Raw genomic sequence first — 27,906 nt, forward strand, 5'->3', positions numbered from 1 at the left:
ATTTAATTTATTTTTATTTGTTTTTTTATTATTTTTACAAAAGTTTATATCTTTTAGATAAATATTTTTTAATATAAAAAATTATTCCAACTGATAAAAGTAATTCTATTAAACCAGATACCAGGAACCAAATTTCATTTGCATATGAACCAACCTGGAATAATCTAACTGTAGTATAATCCCAACTATAGGGATTGTGAAAAAAAAAAAAAAAAAAAAAAAAAAAAAAAATCATTAATAAACCATTAAACTAATGATTATTTTGTTAATTTTAAATAATGATACTTACTTGCTTTCAACAAAAACTGGATATGAAGTATTTACAATTGTCCATGATGATTTTGAGTTATCAAATGAAAAAGCTAATGAAATTGCATTATGATAATGAGTGTTTGAATATAAACAAACTTTATTTACACATATACTACTTGAAGTATCCTATTTTAATATTAAAATAAAAATTAGTACATAAAATAAATGATTGAAAATTCTAAAAAATACATACACAATCATTGTCGCTTGTACAATTGGTAGCGTTTGTTCGGTGTTGTGTTAAATAGGTAGCCATTCTAAAAATGAATCTTGTTTCAATTGGGGTAATATGATTTACTGGGCTTACACCATAAACACCAGAATAAAAATTTGGAATTGGATTATATGCTTTTAAAAAAAAAAAAAAAAGGTCAGTAATTTATCTTTTTTATATAAGAAAAATAAAAAAAAAACATACGAAAAGTTGACATTAATTTTGTTACCCAATTACAAGTAATAGATTGAGTTAAACAAACATTAATTTCTCTAATGAAAAGGTCATCAACTTTAACAGTACCATTACCACCAGCTAATAAATCGATTGATTTTGAGAATACTTGAACCATATCAAAGAGAGTTGATGTTGTTGTATTGATATTACCAGAATTATCTTGTTCATCACCAAAATATGGATTATTATATTGATAATCATGATCGGTGATAACAAGGGTACCAATAAAGTTTGGTGCTGATTTTTTATTTATCTCTTTAATAAAAGACATACTTGAACATGGTGGTAGTTCATTTTGAGTTGTCTTTTGGAATTGAATTGTACTATTTTCGTAGGATTGAGTAGATTGGGAGAATACATCCATTAATTGATTAGCGCCAGCACCGCCATTTGGATGGAAAACTAAATTATAAATATCTAATTTATTTGGAGTTTTCTTACCACTATTTACTGGTCTACCTATTTGGTTGAATTCAATGATTGCGTAGATATTTTCAAATTTGATTTGTTCAAAAGTTAAATCCAACATTGGTGGTGATGAACATGAATTTTGATTATTACTATCCAATGATGTACAATTGAAATTCAACAAATCATTAACGAAATTAGTTGACCCAACATAACCCCATCTCTCTGAATTCCACATTGCAAAAATTACCTCTTTATCCCATTTGGTTTTATCGACGCCTTGTAAAGTGTTTAACATTGATAATAAAACTGTCAATGCGTACCCAGATTGATCCGTACCAGTTGCAAGATCACGAAAGAATGCAGTTGCATCAATTGGTAACATTACTAATATAATTGGTTTACTTTGATCAATTACCTCTGAAAATGATGACCAAATACTTTGTCCACCAACTGGTTCACAAAATCCTCTTCTTAAACATGTCTCTGCATTAATTGCTCCTTGCATAAAACTATCTAATTCTGCCCCATATGCTGGATATTTACCATCTCTATTAATTGTTGATAACTTTATTTAAAAAAAAAAAAAAAAAATATTAATAAAATTAAAATTAAAATAAATATAAACAAAAAATTAAAAATACAAACATTTCTAATAATAATAGAAGTTTTTAATTCCAAAGCAAACATTGGGAAAGGAAAATTCATATAGGTAAAACCATCACCATTTGGGTTCCAATTTAAATTACTATCAGGATAAAGTCCAAATTGCTTTATTGGATATTGATCCTCTGGTGAATATGGATATGTTTTTCCAATATCTGTTAAAACTAATGCGCCATTCATTTTCTTTTTTGAATACATTTCTAATACTAATGTTCTAAATAAATTTTCATTTTTTTTTTTTTTTTTTTTTTTTTTTATATATAAGTATAATTATTATTACTATTTATTATTATTATTATTATTATTATTATTATTATTATTATTATTATTATTATTATTATTATTATTATTATTATTATTATTATTATTATTATTATTATTAAAAAGTTTTTTTAATATTTACTTATTAAAATAATTTGAATCAAATACTACAATAATATCTTTTTGTTGATTATATGAAAAATAATTGTGGTAAGATTCATCACTATCAATTAAATAAAGAATACCACTATCACCGCCGTGTGATGATGAACAACCAATTTGTCCGTTCAATGTCATAATTCGAGTACATGGATAACTATTTAATGAAGTATACATTTTATCCTCGATCGATGATTGAGATGATATTACATCTGCTTGTTTGTTTGTTTGTTTATTTGTTTATTTGTTTATTTGTTTGTTTGTTTATTTGTTTGTTTGTTTATTTGTTTGTTTGTTTGTTTTTATATAGAAAAGATTAAGGTTAGAAGTTATATAAAAAAAAAAAAAAGAAATCATTCATGATGATATGATTAAAAAAGCTTACTTGATAAAACTATTATTATAAAAACTATTATAAAATAGTTTTTAATCTTCATTTTATAAAATTTTTTAAAAAAAAGAAAAAATTATTGTTGGTGTTTTTAATATGGTGTGAAAAAATAAAAAAATAAAAAAAATAAATAAATAAATTTTATAATGAAAGATTTTAGTGTGCGTTTTAAAATAGTGAAAGTAAGTGTGGTAGGGTTTTTATACAAATAATACTATCTCTTTTGATCCCTTTACAAAAAAAAAAAAAAAAAAAAAAAAAAAATCACAAATTAAATTAAAAAAATTTAAAAAAAAAAATAAAAAAAAAAAAAATAAAATATTATAAAAAAAATCAAATGTGGTAAAAAATATATATATAAAAAAAAAAGATTTTTTTAAAAAATAATAAAAATAGTAATTATAATAAAAAAAAAAATGGAAAGAAGTAAAGGGTCTTAGGACTCACTAAAATGGGAAATATATATAATTTTTTTCTTTTTTATTTTTATTTTTTTTTATTTTTTTTTTATTTTTTTTATTTTTTATTTTTTTTTATTTTTTTTTTTTTTTATTTTTTTTTTTTTTTTAAATTAAACGAAAAAAATAAAAAATGATAAGAAATTTATCTATTTGTAAAAATTTTAGTAGTAGTAATAATATTATTAGTATTAAACCAATTTATTTATTAAATATAAAAAGAAATTTTTCAACCACTCAACAGCAACAACTTAAAAAAGAAATTAAATCAAATCAAATAGAAGATTTTAATGTAAAGAATAAATGGTTTGATATAAATTCAAGATCAGCATTTTTATTATTAAATCAATGTTTTAAATCAATATTTGAAAAAGCATTAACAAAAGAAGAGATTGAAAAAGTATTTAAAAATGAAAAGATTAAATATCAAGCATCTCTATCAACAGTACCATCAAAGAAAGTATTTGATCATGACTATTCGCTAAGTAATTTAGTGGTAGCATCAATGTTATTAAAAGACAATAATTTAGGTCAAAAATTAATTGATGCATTTGAGTCTAATAAATCGGAAATACCCTATTCATCAATGATTGAAAAGTTAGAATTAAGTAATAAAGGTCATTTAAATCTTCGAGTTTCAGACGAATATTTAACAACTATATTAAAACTATGGATCAACCCTAATGAGGATAAATCGAAATTCCTAATAGATAATTTAAAATTTCAAGACGATGTTAATTTAAATGAAATGGAAAAAGAGAATAAACTATTACCAATTAGAAGTAAGAAAGTTTTAGTTGATTTTGCATCACCAAATATGTCAAAGGAATTGCATGTTGGTCATTTAAGATCGATTGCATTGGGTGAATCAATTTGTAGAATTTTAGAATACATGGGACATGATGTGGAAAGAATTAGTCATGCTGGTGATTTCGGTACACCATTGGGAATTGTATTGGCACATTCATTGGAGACCAATGCTGATTATTTAAAACATATTCAAGATCCAACTTGTAAAGATAACGAACCAATTATACCAACACCAAAGGAACTATCTGAACTTTATACCACATCAAAGAAAAGAACTAAATCTGATGAACAATTTTCAAAGAGAACACTTTGGACTGCCGCTGAATTTCAAAAGGGCCCACCAATCTATGACAAAGTTAGTGGAGAACAAATTGGTGGTAGTGATCCAATAGTGTATGATGCATGGTTATCACTTTGTGAAGCATCTAGAATCGGATTCAATAAAGTGTTTCAAATGTTGGATATTAATGTAAACGAACGTGGTGAATCATTCTATAGGGATATGTTACCTGGTGTAATTGAAGATTTGACTAAAATGGGATTCGTAGATATTTCAGATGATGGTAGAAAATGTATATTCTTGGATAAAACCAAATGTAAAGATTCTCAAGTTCCAGTAGTAGTTCAAAAGAGTGATGGTGCTTATCTATACGCCACAACCGATATCGCCGCAATTAAACATCGTGTTGAAAATGGTAAAGAATGGGTCATTGTCATCACTGATGATTCACAAAGTGATCATTTCCAACAAGTGTTTAAAATTGCTGAAGATGCAAATTGGTTAAATCGTAAGCAAACTCGTGTTGATCATTTATCATTTGGTGTTGTTCGTGGTCCCAATGGTCAAAAATTATCATCTCGTGATGGTAATCCAATTGCTTTAATCGATCTATTACAAGAATCAATTGAACGTTCAAAACAAGCTACATCACTTTCAAAATCTTTTACACGTTCTGAAAAATTAGATATTACTCAAAATGCAAATAATGTTGAAATTAATAGAATGCTTGATACTTTTGAAAATAATAATAATGATGATAATAATAATGAAACTACAATTGATGAAAAACATTTCCTCAAGATTGGTATGGGTGCATTAAAATATTATGATTTAGCACACAGAAACAATCCATATGTTTTTTCTTATGATAGTATTTTATCATTTAAAGGTAATACAAGTATTTATATTTTATATTGTTATACTCGTATTTCAACTTTATTAAGAAGAGCTAATTTTGATGGTTTAAATTTAAATCCAAAGTATGTATTTTTTAAAAAAAAAAAAAAAAAAAAAAAAAATAAAGTATTAACTTTTTTTTTTTTTTTTTTTTTTATTTAGTTTGATTGAATTTAAAGAATTTACAGAAAAAGAAAGAAATTTAGTATTTATTATGTCTAGATTTAGTGATGTAATGAAAGGTACAGAACAATCATTAAAACCTGGATTTATTTGTGATTACCTTTGGGATCTCGCAAATAGTTTCCATCAATTTTATGAAACTGAAAAAATTATTGGAAATGAAAGACAAGATCAAAGATTATTTATTTGTTTGGCAGTTCAAAGAATTTTATCAACCGGTTTACATTTATTAGGTGTTGAAACTGTTGAAAAATTATAAATTTTTTTTTTTTTTTTTTTTTTTTTTTTTTTTTTGAATTAAGAAATAGAAAAAAAAATAAAATAGAATGAATGTAATAATTTTATATTTTTTTTTTTTTTTTTTTTTTTTTCAGGGTTTAATTATTTTTATTTATGATTAATTTTTTGTAATTGTTTTTTTTTTATTTTAATAAAATAAATATATTAAATTTTTTTTTAAAAAAATTAAATTAAAAAAAAATAAAAAAAAAAATGATTTCAAAAACTAATAATACTAAATAGTAAAAAAAATTTTTTTTTTGGTTTTTTGAAAAAGAAGTTCCATCAAATTCATATAATAATAAATTCCAATCTCATGTCCATCGAAAAAAAGATTTTTTTTTAATTTTTTTTTTTTTTTTTAATTTTTTTTTTTTAATTTTTTTTGATTTTTATTTTTATTTTTTTTTTTTTTTTTTTTTTTTACCCAACCTTTTTTTTATTTTTTTATTTTTTTCACACACACATTATCTTTTTGCTTTTTATTTTGAAAAATAAAATAAAAACTAATCAAAGAGTTGTAGTAAATAAATAAATAAATAAATAAATCACCACTTGTAATATTATATATATATAAATTTATTATTATTATTATTATTATTATTTTTTTTTGTATTATTATTATTATTTTTTTTTATTTCCACAAACACCGCAATCACACAACCATTGCCATCAATCACACCCAATATATACATTTTAATAAATACGCTCAATAAAAAAAAAAAAAAAAAAAAAAAACCTCAATAAATAAAAGTATATACAGACACAAAAAAAAAAAAAAAAAAAAAAAAAAAAATGTCAGTAGATCCAAAACAATCAAAAATAGCAGATGTATTCGAAAGATGTGATGTTTTAGAGAGTTTTCCATTTCATGATGATCAATCAGAGATTGAAGAACAATCACCAAGTATTGGATATGATGCATATGATAAATCATTGAATTATACAGATAGAGGTGCCTATGAAACTCAATGGTCCGAAGAAACAATTGGTATGGAAAAAATGGAAGAAGTTTTAAAACAGGGTGATTCATTCATCAATATGGTCTATACATATCGTTCATGTTCAAAGGCATTACCAACTGTTAAAACCGCTGAACAAGTTAATAAAACTCAAATCTATGAAGGTAATTTCGAAGTGTTAGAACCAGAGATTAAGAAATTAAAGGATTTCATGTACTTTCAAAAGGACACAATCAAATTATTTTGTGATCATATTAAAAAATTAGCATCAACCTATGATAAAAAAAAAGAAACAATCTCAGCTTCTGAATCTTTTATCAATTATTTAGTTCGTATTTTAGATCTCTTAGCAATTTTAGATGCTTTAAAAAATATGAAAGCTTGTTTAAATAATGATTTTTCATTTTTTAAAAGGTAAAAATTAAATTAAAAATTAAAAAAAAAAAAAAAAAAAGAAAAAATAATTATTATATAATTTTATATTAACTTTTTTTTTTTTTTTTTTTTTTTTTTAAAAAAAAATAGAGCAACTGGATTTTTAAGAAAACAAATGTCAGGTACTGAAGATCAAACTCAAGAGAATCATACATTATATTTATTTTTAGCAAATCAAAATTCAATTACATCATCATTGAAATTAGAATTACATAATATTGATAAGTTTGATGATATTTTACCAATGATTGTTAATCAATGTGCAGATTATTTGGAGCAAGAAAAGTATATTTTACCAAGTGAAAAACATTGTTTACTTAGAGTTATGCCATTTGTATTGTTTTTAATCGATGAGAATGACTCTAAACATAATATCAACAAGAACAAGAATTTGAATATCTCACGTTATGCAAAGATTTTCAAAAAGAATCCAGTCGTACCATTGTATGGTGATATGCAAATCACATTGGAATCATTGGTTAAGAGATCACCACATTTCGATGAGAAGGCATGGGGTACCTCAACATTGGATAGTAAATCAGCGTTGGATTACGAGATCATTCATGTTTTGGACCAAACACGTTCCCTCTACAACGAGTATATGGCACGTTTTGCAAATATGGTCAACGAGATTAGAGCGGCCAAAGCTCGTGGTCCAAAGGAACCATTGCCATTGGCAGAGTCTGATATTCAAGCAATCACATTGATGGGTTTGAGGATTCTCTCTGATTGGACCTCAAGAGTACTTCAACAATCGGCTTGGAAATATTCTAAACCAAACAATGATCCAACCATTTCAGCAACCTTTGATTATGAACGTGTCGTTAAATTCAATTATACCAAAGAGGAGAGAACCGCTTTGGTTCAATTGATCGCCATGATCAAATCATTGGCTTCATTGATGATGAAGAGTGAAACATTACTTCAACCAATACTTCGTAAGACCATTCATCAAGAGTTGCAAGAGTTTGTTCAAATCAATCTCAAAGAGACCATTAAATCCTTTGTAAAGAATAATCCAAAGAAGAAGGATAACATCAAATTGGAGATGTCACAATTGAAGAATATCTCTGTCGATTGGTTCAGTGGTTTCGAACCTGCCGAAGCTGTACCAAACAAAAAGAGTAAAGAAGTCGAAGAGAAAGTTCAAATTCCTGCTCGTGCCGTACCACCATCACCAACCCAATTGGAATTGATTCTCACTTTGGTCTCATCATTAATGGATAAAAAGAAGGATTTCTCCTCTGATCAATATCGTGACTTTGAAGCATTTAGTAGCAAGGCCTTCTTTTATCGTTACCTTTTATCATTATCCTCATCAATCATTTCAATCACCGATTTAGCCGATCTTTGGTATCGTGAATTCTATTTAGAATTGAACAATCGTGTACAATTTCCAATTGAAACTTCGCTTCCATGGATTCTTACCGATCATATCTTGGAATCAGATGATCCATCATTAATTGAACATCTCTTCTATCCTTTGGGTCTCTACAATGATACTGCTCAACGTGCTCTCCTAAGTTTAAACCAACGTTTTCTCTACGATGAAATCGAAGCAGAACTCAATCTTTGTTTCGATCAATTACTTTACAAACTCTCTGGTAAGGTTTATACTCATTTCAAGACTCAAGCAAGTTCTATCCTCTTGGATAAACCATATAAAACTCAATTGGAATTGGCTCATTTCAATGGTAAATTACATACACCAAAATCACGTTTCGACGTTTTGCTACGTCAAAAACATATTACCCTCCTTGGTCGTTCCATTGATCTTTGTGGTCTATTGGCTCAAAGACAAAACAATACCATTCGTCAAAATTTAGATTATGCCATCAGTAGATTCGAAGCTTGCGATTTAACATCGATCGTTGAATTGGAGACCCAAATCGCCAATATCAAACTCACTCACAAACTCTTATCAGAATACTTTGATATAGATCCATTCGAATCAATCTTTAATGAAATCAATGAGTCCACTTCTTTGGTCTCTTATCATGGTCGTATTGTACTTCATATTATCTTTGAATTGGTGGCCGATTTCGCTCCAAACTATACCTTCAATTCAATCACTCAACGTTTTATAAAGGCTCCATACACTTTCACCGAAGAATTGAAACGTGATGCACTTCCAAAAACTAATCCTGTCTTTTTGTTTGGTAATAAATATTTGAATGCTGCCTATGCAAACTCGATCGAACTCTACAAGAATTTCATTGGTGTACCACATATTCAATCAATCCTTAGAATCGTTGGTAAAAAGAATCTTCCTTTGATCGTTGCTGAGGTATTACGTAATATTGAAATCAAGATCACCAATGTTCTCTCACCATACGTTAGTGAATTACTTCAAGGTATGCCTGCATCGACTAAATTACCAATCTATGATTATGGTACTGAAGGTGGCTATGGTTATTTCCAACTTAAATTGAAAGACATTTACATCTATCCAGATTTACGTCCAGAGGTACTTCAAACATTCAGAGAATTGGGTAACAGTTTGGTATTTATGAATCTTTTGGATCAAGTTATCACTCAAACCGATAGTTATAACTTTGCCAAAGCTGCACCTTTCCTTGGTATCACTCCAGAGACTTGGAAAGATTTAGAACCATCCACTGAGGATCCAACCCTTCAATCACCATTGTACTCTCAATTACAAAAGTTGGCTCAACTCTTGGAGAGTAGACCAGAGGTTGCCAAATCTTCACAATCACTCAATGATATGGTTGCAAACGCATGGCGTGCCGATAAATTCTATCGTCCATCCGAACAAAACTTTTCTCTCTTTAAGAGTGTCCTCCAACGTTTCTCTTCAATCCTTAATATTGTTCGTCATGATTGGTCTGGTGCTCCTCCAGATAATGGTGTCATTTGCGTTGATTCCTCAACAGAGTTTTATCGTTTATGGAGTGCCCTTCAATTTGTAATCTGTTGGCCACTCTCAAATGAAAATGATAAATCTTTCCATGAATTGTTTGGTGATGGTTTAATGTGGGCCGGTTGTTCATTGATCCATTTCCTTGGTCAACAATATCGTTTCGAATTATTTGATTTCTGTTATCACATTTTAAATGTAGAAGAGGCTGCTGCTGTTCGTTCAGATAAACCTGCCTTAAAGAATTTCTTTAAGAATGCTCAAATCATCAAAGATATCAATAATCAAATCTTTAGTATACTCAATACATATTGTCCACCACCACCACCTTCTAATATGATCCTTTCACCACCTGCTACTGAACAAGCTGAACAATTTATAGTTACAACCACTGTTGAAGAACAATCAATTCAACAACAACAACAACAACAACAACAACAACAACTTCAACAATCAACTTCAAATTCTGGAAGTAGTTTATCACTTTCTGCTGCTGGTGCACCACCTCCACCACCACCACCATCAACAAATGGTTTACCACCTCCACCACCAATGGCTGTAAGTAAATCAAAAATAAAATTTATAATAAAAAAAAAAAAAAAAAAAAAATTAATAATACTAACATGCTCATAATTTAATAGGAATATGAAATGAGTTCAAGTATTGATGATTTTGCTCCACCCCCACCACCACCATTTGGAATGCCACCACCCCCACCAATGTAAAAAAAAAAAAATAATAATAATAATAAAAAATCAATTCCAACCTGGAAAATAAAAAAAAAAAAAAATTAATTCCAACTTGGAAAAAAAAAAAAAAAAAAAGAACAATAATTTGGTACACTACAAAAAAAAAATAAAAAAATAATAAATGGTATTTAATAATAAAATAATAAAAAAAAAAAAATGATAGATATAGTTAATGTATAATTAATACACCTATTTTTATTTTTTTATTTATTTTTTTTATTATTTTTTTTTTTTATTATTTTATTACCATTCAAAATTTAATGGGTACTTGGTGTTTTACACATCCATTAATGATTTTTTTTTTTTTTTTTTTTTTTTTTTTTTTTTTTTTTTTTTCTAATGTAATACATTAAAAAGTTAATCCCTAATACAATGAAAGTAACAACTAAAAAAATAATTATTCAATTTTTTTTTTTTTCATTTTTTTTTTTTTTTTTTTCCACACACAATCATTTCAAAATACTATTTTAACACAATGATTACACATATATTTGATTATTTATATATTGTTATTTACATGTGGGTGAGGGGGGTAATCGAAAATGTAGTTTAAAAAAAATTGTATTCTCATACACCCACATTCATTCACACTTAATCTATATACAAATATAAATTACAAAAAGCAAAAAAATTATGCACATCCACAATCTACCATGTTAATAAAATTCATTTGAAAATAATAATAAACAAACAATGATCCATTGTACAAATTTTTGATTTTAAAATTATTATTATTATTTTTATTATTATATATATTTTTTTTTTTTTTTTTTTGGTGATAGTGGTGATATATTTTCAGTATACTTAATTTAATTTATTTAATAGAAAATAATAATAAAAAATTAAAAAACAAAAAAAAAAAAAAAAAAAAAAAAAAGCATTTATATTATTATTAATATAATCATAAAGATAGGGAGTTCTCAATTTTATTCAAAAAAAAAAGTAATATAAAAAAAAATTAAAAAAAAAATTGTTAGGTAAATTAAATTTTATTTCAATAATTTAAAAATTTATTTTATTGGTTGATATTAATGTTCAAATAATATTTTTTAGAAGAATTTTTTTTTATTATTTTTTTTTTTTTTTTTTTTTTTTGAACTTTACAATTTTATATATTAAAAAAAAAAAAGATTGTAAATAATAATAAACAAACAAAAAAAAAAAAAAAACAAACAAAATAATAATATAACAGGAAAAAAAAAAAAAAATAAAGTATGTTCATATTTATTAATAATCAAAAAATAAATTATAAATAGAATTATTAATATTTTTAAAATTTTATCCTTTTTTAGTTTTTTTCAATTTTTTTTAATTTGTACATAGGAAAAAAAAAATAGTAAAAGAAAAAGAAAAAAGAAAAAAAGAAAAAAGAAAAAAAAGAAAAAAAGAAAAAAAAAATAAACAAAATGAAATTATTTATTTATTCAATTTTATTTCTTTTAATATTTAAAAGTTTTTTTGTAAATTCAACAACATTAAAAGAAAATGAAATTGGTTCAATAAAAAAACAAAAGTCTCCATTTGAAGAGAATAATATTTCACAATTAGATTTTACATCAGTTTTTTCGCCAGGTGTTTATGCTATACCTTGGACTGATCCAAATATGCCAACAGTGGCATTGGAACAAGCCTCACATTCTGGTTATTTCATTGGAAATGTTATTCTTCAAGGAAGTCAATTCAATGACCCAAAATTGAGTGGTTTATTGAATGGAAAGGATCTTTATGTACTCAGTCATTTTTCAGGTGCAGCTTGTTGTCAAAATGTTACAAGTGAAATAAAATTATTATTTACCTTTCCAATAAGCAATATTTGTTTGTTGATCGCATCTGTTGATGAGAGTGATTTTGTTACTGTAAGAGCCAGAAAAACACAAACCGATAATATTTATGGAATTGGTAGCTCAAATGCTCAAATGGATATGAAAAAAGATTGGGCAAACTATGGACAAGGCACTTTATCAGTTTCAGGGGTACAACCATCAAATAATTCGGGTATACCTCCAATTGTTCTCACTAGAGATCATTCAAAAGCTTTTATTACAAGTATGGGAAATCCAACCACAATTAACTATCAGATCTTGGCTCCATTCATTAATGTATCTTCAATTCATATTTCTTATTCAACTTTATCCGATTCTCAATACGTATTTTATGCACTTTTCCAATGTCCAAAACCAACCAGTGATATTGAACCAACCTGTGAACCTGGATGCATGACAAGTGGAACTACTTCAACAACAACAACATCAAAAACAACAACAACAGCAACAACTAAAACATCAACAACCGGTTCTTTGACTACTGGCCCTTCACAAAGTACTGGTCCTTCAACAACTACAACTACTGGTGGATCACAAAGTACTGGTGTTTCAACGACCATAACAAGTGGATCACAAAGTACTGGTGCATCAACAACTGCCACAGCTAGTGGATCACAAAGTACTAGCGCATCAACAACTGCCACAGCTAGTGGTTCACAAAGTACTGGTGCATCAACTGCCACAACTAGTGGAGGAAGCACTGGATTTATTTCCGGAGCTTCAACAACTTCAATGTCAACAACAACAGCAACAGGTAGTATTCCAACAACTGGATCACAAACCTCTACATCAGGATCATACACAACAACTGGATCACAAACCTCTACTTCAGGAACATACACAACAACTGGATCACAAACTTCCACTTCAGGAACATACACAACAACCGGATCACAAACTTCCACTTCAGGAACATACACTACAACAACTAAACCATCTACAACTACTGGTGGAGGAAGCACTGGATTCCTATCAGGAGCTTCAACAACTTTGGGTGGTGGGTCAGGATCATCGACCTCCTCACAATCTGGTCAAAGTTCAACCGGTATTATTTCAGGAGTTATATCAGGAGGTAATAGTGTCGCAGGAGGATCAGGATCAGTCGGAAATAGTGGTTCAATTACTGGTTTAACAACAACTACTGGTGGAATAAGTGGAGGTAATTTTATTGCAGGTGTAACAACTTCAAATTCAATCGCTCAAACTGGATCAGTTACAGGTTTAATTGCCAATGGTATTGCAGGATCAGTCGGAGGTTTAACAACAGCCAATTCATTAACAGGAGTAGGTTCAATTGGTAATATCGCCAATGCAATTTCAACTGGTCTTGTCGGTCAAATCACAACATCAAAACCAACAATCTCATCAACAACAACAACAATATCCAGTCAAGCTACAAGTGGCTTTATTTCTGGAGCAGGTAGTATCGCTGGTGGATTATCAATTGGTAATAGTGGATCAGTAGCCGGAATAACAACTCAATCAGGAAGCTTAACTGGTGCAAATACAGTAGCAGCAGTAACAACAGCCAACTCAATTGGATCCAAAACATCAATAACTGGTGTTTCATCAATTGGAGCAATTTCAGGTTCAATTGATGGATTAACAACTGCAAACTCATTAACTGGTGTGTCATCAATCGCTGGTATAACTAATCAAGCATCATCAATCGCCAATGCAATTTCAGGTGGTAATATTGCAGGTGTAACTACATCTCAAATTTCAACCGGTATTATTTCAGGAGTAATTGCAGGAGGATCTGGATCAATCACATCTCCACAATCTATAACTGGCCAAAGTTCAACCAGTATTACTTCAGGAGTAATTTCAGGAGTTATATCAGGAGGTAATAGTGTCGCAGGAGGATCAGGATCAGTCGGAAATAGTGGCTCAATTACTGGTTTAACAACAAATGGTGGAATAAGCGGAGGTAATGCTATTGCAGGTGTAACAACTTCAAATTCAATCGCTCAAACTGGATCAGTTACAGGATTAACTGCAAATGGTATTGCAGGATCAGTCGGAGGATTAACAACAGCAAACTCATTAACAGGAGTAGGTTCAATTGGTAATATCGCCAATGCAATTTCAACTGGTCTTGTCGGTCAAATCACAACATCAAAACCAACAGTTTCATCAACAACAACAACATCAAGTCAAGGTACAAGTGGCTTTATTTCTGGAGCAGGTAGTATCGCTGGTGGATTATCAATTGGTAATAGTGGATCAGTAGCTGGAATAACAACTCAATCAGGAAGCTTAACTGGTGCAAATACAGTAGCAGCAGTAACAACAGCCAACTCAATTGGATCCAAAACATCAATAACTGGTGTTTCATCAATTGGAGCAATTTCAGGTTCAATTGATGGATTAACAACTGCAAACTCATTAACTGGTATATCATCAATCGCTGGTATAACTAATCAAGCATCATCAATCGCCAATGCAATTTCAGGTGGTAATATTGCAGGTGTAACTACATCTCAAAGTTCTACTGGTATTATTTCAGGAGTAATCGCAGGAGGATCTGGATCAATTACATCTCCACAATCTATAACTGGCCAAAGTTCAACCAGTATTATTTCAGGAGTAATTTCAGGAGTTATCTCTGGAGGTAATAGTGTCGCAGGAGGATCAGGATCAGTCGGAAATAGTGGTTCAATTACTGGTTTAACAACAAATGGTGGAATAAGCGGAGGTAATGCTATTGCAGGTGTAACAACTTCAAATTCAATCGCTCAAACTGGATCAATTACAGGCTTAATTGCCAATGGTATTGCAGGATCAGTCGGAGGTTTAACAACAGCAAACTCATTAACAGGAGTTGGTTCAATTGGTAATATCGCCAATGCAATTTCAACTGGTCTTGTCGGTCAAATCACAACATCAAAACCAACAATCTCATCAACAACAACAACATCCAGTCAAGCTACAAGTGGCTTTATTTCTGGAGCAGGTAGTATCGCTGGTGGATTATCAATTGGTAATAGTGGATCAGTAGCTGGAATAACAACTCAATCAGGAAGTTTAACTGGTGCAAATACAGTAGCAGCAGTAACAACAGCCAACTCAATTGGATCCAAAACATCAATAACTGGTGTTTCATCAATTGGAGCAATTTCAGGTTCAATTGATGGATTAACAACTGCAAACTCATTATCTGGTATATCATCAATCGCTGGTATAACTAATCAAGCATCATCGATCGCTAATGCAATTTCAGGTGGTAATATTGCAGGTGTAACTACATCTCAAAGTTCTACTGGTATTATTTCAGGAGTAATCGCAGGAGGATCTGGATCAATTACATCTCCGCAATCCATCACTGGTCAAAGTTCAACCGGTATTATTTCAGGAGTTATCTCTGGAGGTAATAGTGTCGCAGGAGGATCAGGATCAGTCGGAAATAGTGGTTCAATTACTGGTTTAACAACAAATGGTGGAATAAGTGGAGGTAATGCTATCGCAGGCGTAACAACTTCAAATTCAATCGCTCAAACTGGATCAGTTACAGGATTAACTGCAAATGGTATTGCAGGATCAGTCGGAGGTTTAACAACAGCAAACTCATTAACAGGAGTAGGTTCAATTGGTAATATCGCCAATGCAATTTCAACTGGTCTTGTCGGTCAAATCACAACATCAAAACCAACAGTTTCATCAACAACAACAACATCAAGTCAAGGTACAAGTGGTTTTATCTCTGGAGCAGGTAGTATCGCTGGTGGATTATCAATTGGTAATAGTGGATCAGTAGCCGGAATAACAACTCAATCAGGAAGTTTAACTGGTGCAAATACAGTAGCAGCAGTAACAACAGCCAACTCAATTGGATCCAAAACATCAATAACTGGTGTTTCATCAATTGGAGCAATTTCAGGTTCAATTGATGGATTAACAACTGCAAACTCATTAACTGGTATATCATCAATCGCTGGTATAACTAATCAAGCATCATCAATCGCCAATGCAATTTCAGGTGGTAATATTGCAGGTGTAACTACATCTCAAATTTCAACCGGTATTATTTCAGGAGTAATTGCAGGAGGATCTGGATCAATCACATCTCCACAATCTATAACTGGTCAAAGTTCAACCAGTATTATTTCAGGAGTAATTTCAGGAGTTATATCAGGAGGTAATAGTGTCGCAGGAGGATCAGGATCAGTCGGAAATAGTGGTTCAATTACTGGTTTAACAACAAATGGTGGAATAAGCGGAGGTAATGCTATTGCAGGTGTAACAACTTCAAATTCAATCGCTCAAACTGGATCAGTTACAGGTTTAATTGCCAATGGTATCGCAGGATCAGTCGGAGGATTAACAACTGCAAACTCATTAACAGGAGTAGGTTCAATTGGTAATATCGCCAATGCAATTTCAACTGGTCTTGTCGGTCAAATCACAACATCAAAACCAACAGTTTCATCAACTACAACAACAACATCAAGTCAAGGTACAAGTGGTTTTATTTCTGGAGCAGGTAGTATCGCTGGTGGATTATCAATTGGTAATAGTGGATCAGTAGCTGGAATAACAACTCAATCAGGAAGCTTAACTGGTGCTAATACAGTAGCAGCAGTAACAACAGCCAACTCAATTGGATCCAAAACATCAATAACTGGTGTTTCATCAATTGGAGCAATTTCAGGTTCAATTGATGGATTAACAACTGCAAACTCATTAACTGGTGTGTCATCAATCGCTGGTATAACTAATCAAGCATCATCAATCGCCAATGCAATTTCAGGTGGTAATATTGCAGGCATAACTACATCTCAAAGTTCAACTGGTTTGACATCATCAGTATCAATTGCATCCTCTGGCCAAAGTTCAATTGGTATTACTTCTGGAGTTATCTCAGGAGGCAACAGTGTTACAGGAGGATCAGGATCAGTCGGAAATAGTGGTTCAATTACTGGTTTAACAACAACAACTGGTGGAATAAGCGGAGGTAATGCTATCGCAGGTGTAACAACTTCAAATTCAATCGTTCAAACTGGATCAGTTACAGGCTTAACTGCCAATGGTATTGCAGGATCAGTCGGAGGATTTACAACAGCAAACTCATTAACAGGAGCAGGTTCAATTAGTAATATTGCCAATGCAATTTCAACTGGTCTTGTCGGTCAAATCACAACATCGAAATCAACAACATCAGCTCAAGGTACAGGTGGACTCACTACTGGCAGTGGTTTGATAGGTTCTACAAATCCAACCAAAAAACCATCTTTTAGCTCCATTGGCTTCATTTCTGGTAGTTTTAAAATGAATGATGATAAACCATTCATTTTTGAAAATGATAAAGTTGATAAAAAAGATATTGTTAAAGAAGTACCTCGAAATCAAAGCCCAGCTTTTAGTGAAAATTAATATCTGTGACTTTATGTCCAAATTATGTCTAAACAAGAAAATAATGTTAATTTTATTTTTTATTAATGAAAATTAAAAAATAAAAAAAAAGATAAATAAAAATTAAAATACGAAATTAAACAAATAAATTTTTAATATAAATAAAAAAAGAAAGGTTTATTGAAATAATTTTAAGAAAATGGTTAATTATTCATAGTTTTCATTGAAATATTATTATTTTTTTTAAATTTAGATTTAAAAGATAACATTTTAGTTCTAACACTTATGTTTTTTGTGTAAAGTACAGACATTAATACAGTTACAACGATAGCAGCACCAACAACTGAAACAACTACGGCAACTGGTAAAATCCATTTTCTTTTATCATTGAAGTTGTTGGAAGAGTTTTCAATTTTAATACCACATTCATCATATTCATCTTCATTGAAATTTGGATCTACCAAAACTGAGAAATCTGGATCTAATTCTATATATTCTTTAAAAAAAGGTATATTAACTTTAACTTGAATTGTTGTACCAAACTCTAAACCTTCATTTGAAGTTGAAACAACTCTACCATCAGCGATTAGATAATTTGAGAATTTACCATACAATGATACTTGATTATTTGGTAATGTTACCCAATGCATATCTGTTGATTTCTTTGCGCCCCATGCAATTGATTGTTTAATTTCACATTCTGTTGATAATTTCGAATTTGGTGATGCTTGATAAATCAATTGTAAATTATTTAAATTTGAAACAAATGTATAATTTTCAATTCTTACTGAATATTTAATTGAGTGATCAGGTAAATTTAATAATTGACCTGCCCACTCTCTTGTTGTTGCAACGGTAATAGTTTCTAGTTCTACCAAAACCTTTGAGTATTCAGTTAATGTAGTGTTATAGATAAGAATATTATTTTCATCGGAAAGTAAAGACCATGAATCTGTTGTAAATGTATAATTTTTAACCAATTTACCATTGAAATCGATTTCTTGAATGTATGGTATTAGAATTGAATAACCAGATGATTTGGTATAGTCATTTAAAGTTGAACTACTATTTGTTGAGAAGGAACCCAAGTCAATGGATGGCTGGTTTTTACTTGTATTCATTGTCATTGATAAACCAAGATCGGGTGAATATTGATTACAAGATACACCAGTGTAATCCTTATTACAATTACAAGTCATATCATTAGAACAAACTCCTTTTCCACTACAATTATTAATACATTTAAATGTCATATCGATTGAACAATCCGAACCTCCCCATCCATTTTCGCAGGTACAGGTTGATAAAGCTACATTACAAACACCATTACCACTACAATCTGATTTCATACAAGTTTGAATGAAAACACTAATATTTTTAATTCCATTAAAACCATAATCAACAGAGATGCTAAATGGATTGGTTGCAGGTGCCTTTAATGTATAGAAACCCAATGTACCATTAATCATTGTTAAATTTGAAGTTGAAACCAATAATGATTGATAATCTAAAATTTTTGAAGGTAATAAATCGAGGTTTGTACCAGTAACATACAAAACTGTATCATTCATCATCACTGAAATTTGCCAAATATTTGGATTATAAAAATCTTGATAAAAGAAAAAGATTGGACAATTTTGAATGACCCCACCATTTATAACTCCATTTGAATCTACCATATTCCAAACAGAACATTGACCAACCATTCTTAAACCCCAATATAATGGAATTTCCATATCACATGTATATAATGATGATAGATTTGAAATTTGTTTTAGTGAACACTGAATTTTCTCGTTGGTTTGTTTTTCTGAAATATAGAAAATTGGATCTTGACCATAGGATGGTGTAAAAATTTCATTGTTTGAATATTTCAAATCAATTGATATTTTTAATTTACGATTTGAGCTACTAACATCAATAAAATTTCTAGAAAATGTTGGTGTACCAATTAAAACTGGTTTAACAATTGGTGGTGGTATAATATTGATATATTGTTGACTAGTTTGGAATGCTGTTGGACTTAATTCATAACAATTATCGAAAATATCACAAAATGATTCTATAAATGCATTTGGATTCAAATAATTATATTTTGCATTTAAAGTTAACAATGTACCACTTAAATTAAAATAAGAAGTTGGATCATCTTTTAAATATACCAATGATTGAGTATAACTATTGAAAGTATCTTTAATTGTTAAAGTTAAATTCTTAATATCGGGGAATTGAGAAGATTTAATATTGAATTTTGTTGGTTGACTATTATCAAAATCGCCCAATCTCAAAAATCTTAAAATTAACTCCGGTCCTTGATAATCTTTATTTCTAATTATAAATTGTGAGTCAACGACTGTTGTGGTTGTTTGAAACTTTTGGGTTAATTTATTAATAAATTCTAATTCTTTAGTTGAAAGTGTAAAAGTTGATGTTGGATTTGATTTCTTTGAAACATTAATTGAAATAAATTTCTTTTTACTTAAAGTTGTTGAATCGATTGAAAAATTAAAATTTCCTTTAAATAATGCTGAATTTGTTTCAGGTAGATAGGTCATTGTTAATGGTATACTATTTTCAATTGGTCCTTTATTTTCATAATCACCAAATATTTGAACCACAACATTATAATCTTGATCAAAAACATTTCCAAATAATGATGAGAATGTAACGTTTGTTGCTGAATTAAAAGTTACAAAGTTTGTAAATAAATGAGCAGTTGGAATACTTGTAGTACCAGTACATTGATCAATATTTTCAAAAAATAATTGACGTAGCTCGGTTGCAGAGAAATCATTTTCAAATAATCTATTACCTTTAATATCTGAACAATCAATAACTGGTGAAACAATTGAACAAAAGTAACGATTAAATTTTAATTTAATGGAAAATTCTAATGATTGTGAGATATAGGTATGATTAATTGATTTCAAATGAATTGAACTTGGTGATAATGTAAATGAATTTGTTGCAAAACTAAATTTACAAGTTGATTGACCAACTCCAACTGTATCCCAAATTGAAATTAAAAATTCATCTTCTTGATTCGATTCTAATGCCCAATTAAATTTAACAGTTAAACTTGGATTTATTAAATCTTTTTTTATAAATGGATTGCCCGTCAATGTAATGGATGGATTTGTTGTTGGACCAACTAAACTATAGATCATTGATGGTGTATCACTCGCGATTGGTATATATGGAGTCCATTGAAGATTATTACCAGAACCTATGAAACCATGTGGGAATGATGATGAAATATTTAAAAATTCTCTTGAGTTTGGTGATGGTTTTGAATTTGTTGTTAATTTTCCAACTGGTGTTAATGAAATGGTGACTTCTGAAATTTCATAAAAAGTTTGAGTCATTGAAAAACTACCTTTAACAAATGTAAAGTATTCATTACCTTTTCCAATTTCAATAGAATTTTTTACTGTTGATATTAAATCTGATTGTGGTGAAATGATATCAATTGTAACTGAACTATTTGAATATAATAAAACTCTACCAACACTTTCATAATTACCGAAAATAGCAAAGGCAACTGTTGAACTTGTTATTAAATAATCTGGAAGTGATATAATTTTACAATAATAATTTTTACTAAAAAGTTCTCTATCACTAAGGAAAATAACATCATTTAATTTATAATCAATACTATTTAAAATTTGAGTGGTATCAGTGAAATTTAATTCAACTAAAATTTGGATTTGTTTATTTTCATATCTATATTTACCACCAAAATATTGTGGAATCTTATAGAATTGATTTGATAATAATGTGACTTTCTTTGTAAAAGTTGGTATTAATGGAGGAGGTTGAGTATAATGTAACTCTGTACTCCATTGCGATCCTATTGGCTTTGGAATATCTATTCTAATCTTTGTATCTGAAGGTGATAATGTTAATCTAGCAATAGATGTCCAATAATTTGAAGAGTTTGATTTAATTGATATTGGAACAATATTCCATCCATCAAGTTGCATTGATTCAATCTTTTCATTTGAAACAAATATACCATAACAAAATGACCAACCATTAACTAAAACAAGTTGAGAGCTAATTGATTTTGGTAAATGATTACTTGTAAAAGTTGTACTAACTTGTCTTTGTTGACCTGTCATTTCATCTATAATGATTTCAGTGGTTTCAGTCAATTGTGAATCATTAAATTTATTATAATAATAATAATAATCCAATCCATTTAAACTTTTAATAAATTGTAAATTACTAAATGTTGAATCTGTACTACTGCTACCATCATTATAAATATCTTTAGAATAAAACATTCCATATGAACCTGATTCAGCATTATTAACGGTAACAATTGATAAATGTTTATTATAATCCAAACCAAATCCTAAAATATTATTATTTGTTGCATTGGTTAAAATAATTGAATTTTCTTTGATTACATTATATGATGGTGCATTGAATGAAAATGGTACTGTTTTAAATTCTGCAATGACTTGATTTCCTCTTTGTGGATCTATATACTCTAAATGTAAATAATAATAATCATAAAATGATTTAGTAGTTTCATCCATAAATGATGATAAACTATATGGCATTATAAATGTGTAATTTGCAATTTGTTTAGCTTTTAACCATGTTCTTTTATTTCTTGGTTGACTATCTATTGATAATTTTTGTTGTTGTTGTTGAAATTCATTAAAATCTACCAAAGTTGCATCAGTTGTGGATGGTCCAATTGTTGGGACATCTTCATCTAAAATTAAATTATAAGTACCATTTGTTATTATTTGATCTAAACTATTATAAATAACTGCATAACCACTTAAAATTGTTGGTGAATCAAAAATTGAACTTAATTTAAAATATAAACTTTGGTTGTCTGATCCTGGATAAAATGGTGTGATTGCAAATGGATAAATGATATTTGGCGTAGTTATAACAGATTCCACTATCATTTTTTTTTTTTTTTTTTTAAAAAAAATATTAATTTTATGTATAAGTTTTTATTATTATTTATTTTTTTTTTTTTTTTTTAATTATTTTTTTTTTTTTTTTTTTTTTTTTTTTTTTGGAAAACCTACAATTTAACTGACTATATATTTGATTAATAAATAAAAAAAATAAAAAAAATAAAATATTAAAATATTTCATTCCTTTATTTATTTAATATTATTTTTTATTAAAAAAAAAAAAAAAAAAAAAATTAAAGTTATTATAAATACTATTAGCAAATCAAAAATATCAAAAAAAAAAAAAAAAAAGAAAAAAAAAAAGTTATCAATTTTTTTTTTTTTTTTTGACCAACACAAAAACTTTGAATTTTTTGATTTAAATTATTATCATTTATTTCTCATTAATTTTGTTATACCGAAATTAATTTGAATTTTTTTAAAAATAAAAATAAAGATATTTTTTTTTTTAAAAAATCAACTAAAAAAAAAAAATTTAATACCCTCACATTTTTGAAACAGTTATTTCGAAGTTTAAAACTAATTATTTTTATTTTATTTTTATTTTTATTTTTATTTTTATTTTTATTTTTTAAAAAAATTATTTACATTTTTATACTATTATTTTTATTATTTCTTTTTAATTTATATTTAAAAGATAAGATTTTAGTTCTAACATTTGTATTTTTAGTATAAAATAAAGACATTAATAATGCGACAATGATAGCAGCACCAACAACTGAAACAACTACAGCAACTGGTATAACCCATTTTCTATTATCATTATTTTTTTTAATTAAAATACCACATTCATCATATTGTTCATTATTCATATTTCCAGAATTTACCAAAACTGAAAAATCTGGATCTAATTCTATATATTCTTTAAAAAAAGGTATATTAACTTTAACTTGAATTGTTGTACCAAATTCTAAACCTTCATTTGAAGTTGAAACAATTCTACCATCAGCGATTAGATAATTTGAGAATTTACCATACAATGATACTTGATTATTTGGTAATGTTACCCAATGCATATCTGTTGATTTCTTTGCGCCCCATGCAATTGATTGTTTAATTTCACATTCTGTTGATAATTTCGAATTTGGCGATGCTTGATAAATCAATTGTAAATTATTTAAATTTGAAACAAATGTATAATTTTCAATTCTTACTGAATATTTAATTGAGTGATCAGGAAGTGTCATTAATTGACCTGCCCACTCTCTTGTTGTTGAGATTTTTATCAACTCAATTGATACAGTTACATTTGAACCTGCTGATAATTGAGTTTGATAAATTGTAATACTGCCACCAGTTGTTGAATTTTTAGTACTTTCAACTAATTGCCAATCATTTGAATTGGAGAATGTATAATTTTTAACTAATTCACCATTGAAATCGATTTCTTGAATGTATGGTATTAGAATTGAATATTCCGATGACTTTGTATAATCGTTTAATTCCAATGAAGTGTTTTTTGAATTTGTTGAGAATGAACCCATTGTAATTGAAGGTTGAGTTAAACTTTTATTCATTGTCATTGATAACCCGATATCTGGTGAATATTGATTACAAGATACACCAGTGTAATCTTTATTACAATTACAAGTCATATCAATTGAACAAACTCCATTACCACTACAATTATTAACACATTGATATGTTAAATCTATTGAACAGTCTGAACCACCCCAACCTTGTTCACATTTACATTCAATTGTTTCAGGTAAACAAATTCCATTACCACTACAATTTGGTTTCATACATGTTAAAATGAAAACATTTATAGTCTGATTAAAATATCCAACCAATTCAATGGAAAATGGTTGAGTAACATTGGATTTTAATAAAAAATATCCAAAAGTATTAATATCAGTATTATTTAAATCAACATATCCATCATTTGTATTAACTAATAATTCATTGGTAGTATCACTAAATTTAGTTAAATTTAAATTATAACCTTTTAAATATAATTTATTATCATTCATTTTAACTGATGCTTCATTAACATTTGGGATTCTAACTTTTTTTGTTGTAAAAAAAAAAAAAAAAAAAAAAAAGAAAAAAAAAAAATTTTAATATTAAAGACAACAAAAAAACTATAATTATTAATTATTGACTTATTTATTTACCTGATCCATTTGTTAAGAAAAACAAAGAAAATAAAAATAAAAAAATAAAATACCTCTTCATTTCCTTTTTTTTTTTTTTTTTTTTTTTTTTTTTTTTTTTTGGAATATGGGAAAATATTGAATGTGTAAAAAAAAAAGAGTTTAGAGAAAAGAAAAAAAAATTTTTTGTATTGCCATCCGATTAGAAAAAAAAAAAAAAATAAAAATTAAAATTTACACCAACGTTAAAATCCTAAAAATATCTTTTTTTTTTTATTAATTTTATTTATTTTTTTTATTTTTTTATTTTTTAAAAATTCGCGTGCTTAAAAAAAAAAAAAAAAAAAAAAAAACCATCACTTCCAAATTTATTAATATTAACCCAAAATCAGTGTCGTAATTATATTTATTTTATTTTTAATTTTATTTTTTTATTATAATAAAATTAAAAGCACCAAAAAAAAAAAAAAAAAAAAAAAAAAAAAAAAAAAAAAAAAAAAAAAAAAAAAGAAATATTTTTTCCTAAATTAATGATATGCTACAATTTTCTATTTATTTGAATTTATTTATTATAATTTACAGAATTAATGGAGAATTATGGGTTAAATAATTATGATTGTAATTGTGATTGTAATTGTGATTGTAATTGTGATTGTGATTGCGATTGTAATTGTGATTGTAATTGAGATTGTAATTTTTTTGATTTTTTTAAACTAATTATTTTATTAGCATTTATGATTAAACATTGTAAATTAAAATCAAAAGGTATCGATGGTACAGAGATATTATTTTCTAAACGATTAATTAAATCATTTGAGCCATTTTCACCAATTAATTCTATTAAATAATTTTTAAAAGTGGCTTTATCAATTAAACCATTACCAAATGCAATTGATAATAACATTAACACACCAAAACCTTCATTGTCTTTTTCAACTTTAAATTGTTTTGAAAATGTTATTTCTGGTGTATTACCTGAATTTCCTAAATTTATACTATCTTGACTATCATCATTTGTACTACCTGATATACTATCTTCCCAATATTCTTCCTCTATATTATTACTAGAATTAAAAATATTTCTTTTTTCACAAACTTGTTCACAATTTATGGAATCATTAACATCATTATTATCATCATTATCAATATTATTATTATTATTATTACTATCATCATCATTTTTAATATTTTTATTATTATTATTAATAACATCTTTTGCTGGCTTAAAACTATTTTGAAAGAAACTTTTATTTGCAAGAAAATTGGGAAATGGTGCTTTAGTTGTGAAATTTCTGGTATTTTTATTTGAAAAATTTAATCCAAATACATCTTTATTATTACTATAATTATTCTTATTATTGTCATCATCTACATTTATGGCTCTTCCATAACTATTTTTTATTTTATTGCGACTATTAATATTGAAGGTAAAACTTTTCTTACCACCAAATATTGTATGCATTTCTTTATTCTTTGTCCACTTTTTTTTTTTTTTTTTAATAGATTAAAAGCATAAAAAAAAAAAAAAAAGGTTGAGTAATTAATATTTATATAATAAATAAATTTAATAATTTCGCTCAAAAAAAAATAATAATAATTAAAAAAAAAAAATAATAATAATTAAAAAAAAAATAATAATAATTAAAAAAAAAAAAATTAAACAAGAAAAAAAAAAAAATTAAACAAAAAAAAAAAAAAAAAAAAAAAAAAAAAAAAAAATTAAATTAAATTAAATTATTTAAAATAAATATAATAAAATAAACTTTCCAAAAATAAAAAGCTTAAAAAGGATTTGTAAATATAAAAAAAAAAATCTATTAAAAAAAAAAATAAAAAAAAAACTAAAAAAAATTAATAGCAAAAAATAATCAAAACGAAACCCACTCCCCCCACACTACTCCCCTTTATTTCATTTTTATTGATTAAAATACTTTAATTGGTAATGTAATAATAAAATTGTATTGCTGGTTATTGTAGTTGTAGTTGTTTTTTTAATTAATTGGTTACTCTTTAAGTAAAAGTAAAAAAAATAAAATGAACCAAATGAGACTTGCAGTATTTTTATTATTATTATTATTATTATCATCATCATCATCATCATCATCATCATCATCTTCATTATTATTATTATTATTTATATTTATCTGAGGGTAGCCAGAATTTCCATTTGATCTGAACGATTCAAATCTTCCAGTGGTTAAAGCAGGAAACATTGGTTTTTGTTTAAAATTTGAAATATTGTTTTTTTTTTTTGAACTGGAAATCTTTGTTTTTTTTAAAAAAGAAAAAAGATTAATATGATTTTAGAATGATAAAAAACAAAAATAAAAAAAAAAAAAAAAAAAAATAATAATCTTAAAAAAAAAAAAAAAAAATTAAAAAATAAAAAAAAAAAAAAATAATTAAAAAAAAGAAATTAGTTTGCTCAAAATAAGTAAAAATAATATAAAATTAAAAATAAAATAAAATTAAAAATAAAAAAATAAAATAAAAAAAAAAAAAATTAAAAAAAAAAATTAAAAAAAAAAAAAAAAAAAAAATTTTCGATACCCAATCATTATTGTTCACAAATAATCGACACTTCAATAAATATAAATATATCAATAACAACAGCAATGGTAATAATTTTAAATAATCAAATTTTCAATCAACCCAACAAACAAACAAAAAAAAATAAAAAATAAAAATTAATAAACTAACTTATTTTTTTTTACAAAAAAAAAAATAAAAATAAAATAAAAACAACTCAATCATACACCAATTTATTTATTTATTTATAATACAGTCATCATCAATTAAATCATTCAAACCATTATTTGATCGTATTTTAGTTCAAAGATTAAGAAACTCTGATATTAAAACTGGTGGCGGTATTTATATTCCAGATAAAGTTGCAAATAAAACACACGAAGCTGTCGTAATTGAAGTTGGCACTGGAAGACGTACTGCCAATGGTTTTGCTCCACCACTCTTAAAGAAAGGTGATCGTATTTTACTTAATGAATCTCCACTTGGAGAAAAAATCACTGTAAATGGTGTTGAATGTGAAATTCTCTCTGAAAATGAAGTTTTAGGTTTTATGGGAAATTAAAAAAAAATAAAATAAAATAAAA

At 27.2% G+C, this 27,906-nt stretch overlaps 8 protein-coding genes across 8 annotated transcripts; 4 read left to right on the plus strand and 4 right to left on the minus strand.

The window, feature by feature from the left end:
- Positions 1-34: 34 nt before the first annotated feature.
- Positions 35-2,694, minus strand: ncstn (gamma-secretase subunit; the record flags this gene model as incomplete). Its single annotated transcript, XM_631973.2, has 7 exons — positions 35-185; positions 290-438; positions 506-660; positions 731-1,739; positions 1,820-2,051; positions 2,241-2,472; positions 2,643-2,694. The coding sequence occupies 7 exons, from the start codon at positions 2,692-2,694 to the stop codon at positions 35-37; spliced, it is 1,980 nt and encodes a 659-aa protein (XP_637065.2).
- A 545-nt stretch (positions 2,695-3,239) lies between these two features.
- Positions 3,240-5,535, plus strand: argS2 (arginyl-tRNA synthetase; the record flags this gene model as incomplete). The annotated part of the gene is made up of 2 exons (XM_631974.1): positions 3,240-5,176; positions 5,256-5,535. 2 exons carry the CDS (start codon positions 3,240-3,242, stop codon positions 5,533-5,535), a joined length of 2,217 nt encoding a protein of 738 aa, XP_637066.1.
- Positions 5,536-6,350: 815 nt separating this feature from the next.
- On the plus strand, positions 6,351-10,555 carry pirA (component of SCAR regulatory complex; the record flags this gene model as incomplete). The annotated part of the gene is made up of 3 exons (XM_631975.1): positions 6,351-6,931; positions 7,043-10,388; positions 10,472-10,555. The coding sequence occupies 3 exons, from the start codon at positions 6,351-6,353 to the stop codon at positions 10,553-10,555; spliced, it is 4,011 nt and encodes a 1,336-aa protein (XP_637067.1).
- Positions 10,556-11,985: 1,430 nt separating this feature from the next.
- On the plus strand, positions 11,986-17,775 carry DDB_G0287863 (hypothetical protein; the record flags this gene model as incomplete). Its single annotated transcript, XM_631976.1, has 1 exon — positions 11,986-17,775. The coding sequence occupies one exon, from the start codon at positions 11,986-11,988 to the stop codon at positions 17,773-17,775; it is 5,790 nt and encodes a 1,929-aa protein (XP_637068.1).
- Positions 17,776-17,957: 182 nt separating this feature from the next.
- On the minus strand, positions 17,958-22,682 carry DDB_G0287805 (hypothetical protein; the record flags this gene model as incomplete). The annotated part of the gene is made up of 1 exon (XM_631977.1): positions 17,958-22,682. The coding sequence occupies one exon, from the start codon at positions 22,680-22,682 to the stop codon at positions 17,958-17,960; it is 4,725 nt and encodes a 1,574-aa protein (XP_637069.1).
- A 122-nt stretch (positions 22,683-22,804) lies between these two features.
- DDB_G0287807 (hypothetical protein) lies at positions 22,805-24,875 on the minus strand (the record flags this gene model as incomplete). The annotated part of the gene is made up of 5 exons (XM_631978.1): positions 22,805-22,819; positions 22,950-23,039; positions 23,180-23,216; positions 23,286-24,705; positions 24,815-24,875. 5 exons carry the CDS (start codon positions 24,873-24,875, stop codon positions 22,805-22,807), a joined length of 1,623 nt encoding a protein of 540 aa, XP_637070.1.
- A 528-nt stretch (positions 24,876-25,403) lies between these two features.
- DDB_G0287809 (hypothetical protein) lies at positions 25,404-26,255 on the minus strand (the record flags this gene model as incomplete). Its single annotated transcript, XM_631979.1, has 1 exon — positions 25,404-26,255. The coding sequence occupies one exon, from the start codon at positions 26,253-26,255 to the stop codon at positions 25,404-25,406; it is 852 nt and encodes a 283-aa protein (XP_637071.1).
- A 1,153-nt stretch (positions 26,256-27,408) lies between these two features.
- Positions 27,409-27,884, plus strand: DDB_G0287811 (chaperonin Cpn10 family protein; the record flags this gene model as incomplete). The annotated part of the gene is made up of 2 exons (XM_631980.1): positions 27,409-27,411; positions 27,579-27,884. 2 exons carry the CDS (start codon positions 27,409-27,411, stop codon positions 27,882-27,884), a joined length of 309 nt encoding a protein of 102 aa, XP_637072.1.
- Positions 27,885-27,906: the final 22 nt, after the last annotated feature.

Source organism: Dictyostelium discoideum (assembly GCF_000004695.1).
Source record: "Dictyostelium discoideum AX4 chromosome 5 chromosome, whole genome shotgun sequence".
In the NCBI taxonomy this organism is placed as follows: domain Eukaryota; phylum Evosea; class Eumycetozoa; order Dictyosteliales; family Dictyosteliaceae; genus Dictyostelium; species Dictyostelium discoideum.